The 5,190-nt window shown below is 37.9% G+C and overlaps 1 protein-coding gene across 1 annotated transcript in view; it reads left to right on the top strand.

Annotated features, from left to right (window-relative positions):
• Positions 1 to 4,985, top strand: part of slc5a6b (solute carrier family 5 member 6) — a 32,985-nt gene extending 28,000 nt beyond the window's left edge. The window contains exons 9-16 of the mRNA XM_017421606.3: positions 640 to 728; positions 2,303 to 2,415; positions 2,499 to 2,569; positions 2,645 to 2,731; positions 3,032 to 3,201; positions 3,280 to 3,386; positions 3,477 to 3,598; positions 4,475 to 4,985. Of these exons, the coding sequence (XP_017277095.1) occupies positions 640 to 728; positions 2,303 to 2,415; positions 2,499 to 2,569; positions 2,645 to 2,731; positions 3,032 to 3,201; positions 3,280 to 3,386; positions 3,477 to 3,598; positions 4,475 to 4,618 (903 nt within the window). The 3' untranslated portion in view covers positions 4,619 to 4,985. The remainder of the gene's footprint in view (positions 1 to 639; positions 729 to 2,302; positions 2,416 to 2,498; positions 2,570 to 2,644; positions 2,732 to 3,031; positions 3,202 to 3,279; positions 3,387 to 3,476; positions 3,599 to 4,474) is intronic.
• Positions 4,986 to 5,190: the final 205 nt, after the last annotated feature.

Genomic DNA, 5,190 nt, shown 5'->3' with positions numbered 1-5,190 from the left:
CTGATATGATGAATTTGAGATTTTCATTTGTTGTCATTTGTAATCATCAAAATTAAACGAAATAAACATTTGAAATATATGAGTTTGTATGTAATGTATGAATATAATATACAAGTTTCACTTTTTAAATGGAATTACTGAAATCAAACTACTTTTTCATGATATTCTAATTTTATGACCAGCACCTGTATATATATACAATTGTGAAAAATACCAATAAACAGTTAAATGACAAAAAAAAAATAATGACCAGTTTACTTTTTAATTGTTGCATTTTAATTACTCCACATGTTAAGGTGAAAAACGTGAAATTTGGGAAAAACTAAAACTGAATTTAGAAAACCAAAACTTTGACGACTATTACTACTTGATCTCAAGAGGATTACATTGACAAAAGTCGAGAAATTTTATGCAAAGTCCAATAAACCCCTCAAAGTTCATAAACTACAACAGCTCAAGTATTTGCATATTTTACAGTACTTCCTAACATCACATTTGACTGGTTACGTAAATGTGGGATCTATACATTCACACAGATGCAATATTGTCAAATTTATCTTGTGTTTTTCGTGGTAAAATAAATGTATGCAAATGAAACTGTAAGCCAGGAGGATGTGATGGTTGTTTTGTTTTGCACAGATGGTTATATACTTTGTGATGGACATGCTGCAAGGCCTGCCTGGGCTGCCTGGACTGTTTGTTGCTTGTTTATTCAGCGCTGCTCTCAGGTACGGGACTTTCCCTCATGTCAGTACACCTCCATGATATCGGTACATCTAACATTTGGCAGAAGGAAATTTTTGCTCTTTATTATTGACTGGCATTTAACTTAGAAGTAGTTAACTGTTTATTAGGAAGAGTTAACAAAAATCTCCCTCCACCACACACTTTTCCATTTCCCATTTGGAAAGGCTCAAAGTGGGACTACTTAAAGATGCATTATGTCACACTGAGGGATAAAATATTTCATAAATAGTGAAAATATGGTTAAAAATATGAAGGTCAAATTCAAATTGCTGGCTTTTTTATTTTTTAATTTTGTTACTTTTGGCTCTTTTAGCTAGCATTATGTTCCTTTTAGCTTTTAGATAGTGTTCTGCTTCTTTTGGCTTTACCAGCTTTCAGCTTCTTCAACAGATTTCAGCAAACTCAATCAGCACTCGGCATTTCTGTAGTTCACTGTGTGCAATCTGACTGCGTGAAACTGTGTCGTGTTCAGATGACAGAGTGGCGTCACTTTAACAGACTGATAAAAAAAAATCTCAGTGACTTAAAGTCACAATAACAGCACATCCTTTGGGATCAGAAACCTTTATGTGATTAAATAAATTGATCTGTAATAGGATTTTATGAGAAACTGAACTTTTTATACACCCTTCCTCAGATGGGATGTAATATTTGATGGTTCCGTCCATTTGTTTGTCCCTCTCTGTGGACAATATCTTGTCCGAGCTCTAAATTGATAACCCTTTAACACAGAAGTGTCAAAATACATAGGAGGCAAGGATGATCCCTACTGATTTCGAGGTCACAAAGTCAAAAGATCAAAGACATAGGTGACCCCGTTGTGAAAACCTTATTTATTCTCTTACTCTGCAACCAAGAAATGTAGGAATGTTAATCTGCACAGTTAGACACCTCATGGATCGAGGCTGATCCCTATTGATTTCAAGGTCACAGGGTCAAAGGTCAAGACCACAGGTGAACCCTTTGTGATAACCTTGTCTGTAATTCATGTCTAAGCACATGTAGTCATGATTTTTGTGTGGGGGAATTCCTGTTTTGGATTTTGATTGCACTACTTTCTGACGGCGTATTATTATGGCCGTACTTGTTAAACTTTGCCCGCTGGCTTAGATAAAAATAACACTGGCTGTTTACATTCCTCCATTTTTTTTTATAAGTGCTTCAGCTCAGGTTATTTTTATAGCACCAATTTACAACAAAAAACTGAGAGGTCCAAATCAATGTCAGTCATACTGTCGAATTCAATCTAATTATCCGTTGCAGCTGAAGGACAGTGGTGTTTTTGCTCATGTGCTTGTCTGTATTTTTAGCAAACTATCTCATGAACCACTTGACAGATTTTAATGTAACTCTGCATCAGTAATGATTGGATGTACATCTACAACTGATTAAGTTTTGGAATCAACCCCATTTAAGATGGCTATTACAACTACCAACACAACAATAGGGTGGTAGTAACTGTGTCTTTCCAACATTAATGCTGGTGTAGGTGGACAAAACTTTAAGATTGAATAAAATGTTATGTCCACTGTTTATTTATTTATTTTCCACCCAGCACCATTTCGTCCGCCTTTAACTCTTTGGCCACTGTGACAATGGAAGATCTCATCAAACCCCATTTCCCCTCCATGTCTGAGGTGAGAGCGACGCTGGTGTCCAAAGCTTTAGGTGAGCTGTCCGAAGCTTCAAACCCAACGGTGGATGATACAGAGCTGACGGTTCTAATGTTTTAACTCATGTCTCCGTAAAAGCTCTGTCCTATGGGCTGCTCTGCCTGGCCATGGCTTATCTCACTCACCTCATGGGGGACTCAGTTTTACAGGTGAGCTCATGTGGCGTTTGACCGAATTATAATCCACAATTCTGTCTAATATTAGCTCTATTTTTTGTTCTTCAGGTGGCTTTGAAAATCTTTGGGATGGTTGGCGGTCCTATTCTCGGTCTGTTTTGTCTCGGGATGTTTTTTCCATGTGCCAACTCCACAGTAAGTTGAACCTTTCCAGGTAGTTTTGCAAGTTTTATCATTAGCCCATGAAAACAAGACTGAATCATTTTAGATTGCCGTTTATAGTGGATATGTAAAACTTTAGAACTGAAAAGTGTACTTTATTTTTTCCGTTACTGTGGTAATTACAATAAACAGTAAATCACTTTATCGATAAATGTTCTAAGGTCACTTAATGAAAGAATTTGAAAGTATTTCTCATTAAAACTTGACGGCAGTTGAGAACAATATGTTTAATATTTAAAATATTTGATATTCCTGTGTTCCCTTTGTTTTTAGGGTGCAGTGACAGGTCTGGGTGCAGGACTGGCCACGGCTTTCTGGGTCGGCATCGGTAGCATCGTCACTCGTACTTATAATGCCAAACAGCTGCCGCCCAACTGTGGCGTCGTCCTGCCGTCGGAGAACGCGACGACTGCCTTACAGACAGCATTCAGCGACGTGATGAGGTGAGAGTCCCTCCATCAGCACTGCATGTTGTCACCTCTGAGCTCACCCCTCAGATAAACCGTCTCTTTGTTCTTTAGGCGACCCTCTGGGCTGAAGAGGTTTTACTCATTGTCCTACATGTGGTACAGTGCGTTCAGCTGCGTCACAGTCATCCTCGTAGGGCTGATCATCAGTTTCCTCACAGGTAGGCACCTCACCTTTTTCGCCTGTCAGTAATCCAGAATGCTCTTTTTATGTTCAACTTTAAAATACTTATAATTATCTTTTTATTTAGGTCCAATGAAAGAAGAGGATGTGACCCCGGGTACAATCTATCCTTTGGTGGAGAAGCTGCTTTGTTTTCTACCTGAACACGTCAAAACGAAGCTCTGCTGTGTGTCTCCTCTGAGACGGCCTGTAAGTTTGATGTCAAAGTTAAACTTGATTACGTTCTTATTTTTATTGTATTTAAAATTGTCTTTGCAGTGATTTTCAGAGAAGCATTTTTATAGAACTAGTTTGGACATGTTGAACCAGGTTTCTGTGTAAAAGATATAAAGTTTTAAACTAAGATCATCTTTTGGTCAAACCTTGAAAGAATTCAGATGTTTTATAAGTGGCTCTCAGGTATGACCACATCATATTAACTGAGTCATAGTGTTTTTTTGTGTTGGCTGCAGTCGATTGGATGTGGCAGCCATCTTGAATCAGGTTGACTCCAAAGGTTTATCAGTTGTAGATGGACGTACATCCAATCCAAAAAAACGGTTAAAAACAAAACAACTGTAGCTCAAGACGTAGACAAAGAAGACAAACAATCTCTCCTTTTGCATGTCTTTTTAGTCTCCTTATATGTCCTCTTTGTGACTTTTTTTTTATACATTTTTTTTTTGTCTGGTCATGCTTCTGTTTTGTCTTTTCTGTCTCCTTATGTTTTTTTCCATCTGCTTTTTTTGTCTATCTCTCTGCTCCTGATGCCTTTTCTTTCTCTCCTTCTTCAAATTCAGCTATAATTCAATTAATTTCCACCTTTTTATTTTATTTTATTAGCTTATTTCAGCAAAGTCATTCAGTGCTCAGCATTCACACTGCATTTTTGCAAAACAGTGCAGATTTTTCTAGTTCAGATGTTATCCCCATCTGTCGGTGCGGTCTGATTTCTGCATTTGCACACATTTTTGTATAATCTCGATTATCAAACAACTGTTGATAAATATTTGGTGTTGTGTAAATGTGGCCTGAATCCGTTTTTGAATCTGTCTGTCTGTGTTATGCTTCATTGTTTCTTCCAAGTCCTCAGAGCAACAGAGGCTGCCTCCACAACACAAAGAGAGGAACGGGCCAACGTGTCCACGACAGACACCATCACCGGAGGAGTCGGACCGGGTTTCCTCTGAGGCCTACACTCCTTTTGTAGAACATGAAACAGTTGTGTGATATCACACTTTCTCACATGAAGCTAAAAATTTTCCTCAGGGAAAAAAAACAACAACTCAGTTTTGTAATCTACATGTATTTCAGCTTTGCACTTTGAACCGTGGCAGCAAAGTCTAAGCCAGAGATATTCAACTGACGGCCCGGGGGCCACACCCAACTCAGTCTGGCCCACTGACGAGTTCATTTAAAATAAACACTAGATTTTAAATGGAAAAAAGATCTGTGATTGAAACGTTTAGAAAATCTGAAATGACAAACATTTCCATCAGAGAGCAGGGCCGTAGCCAGACTTTAAAAAATACTGAGGTCAACCACTCATTATCCCCCTGCACATCAGTTACAATGAAGACCAAAACTTAATTAAAATAGAAGCATTTATTTAAAACAAGTGGCTTGAATGTGTATATGATGTATTTGTTTGTGTTTGTAAATCCATGGGGATCAGCCTCATCTGAAGCAACAGAGGACTCAGGGCACAACCATGATGACTCACTGAAATGACATGAATTAGTTTATATGAATGTTGATTCAAAACACAAGATTTTAGCAGAGATTTCACCTTTTTATCAAAT

The sequence above is a fragment of the Kryptolebias marmoratus genome, linkage group LG10 (genome assembly GCF_001649575.2).
Source record: "Kryptolebias marmoratus isolate JLee-2015 linkage group LG10, ASM164957v2, whole genome shotgun sequence".
NCBI lineage: Eukaryota > Metazoa > Chordata > Actinopteri > Cyprinodontiformes > Rivulidae > Kryptolebias > Kryptolebias marmoratus.
Note: the sequence above shows the minus strand (reverse complement) of the source record. Positions and strands in the feature narration are given on the sequence as shown.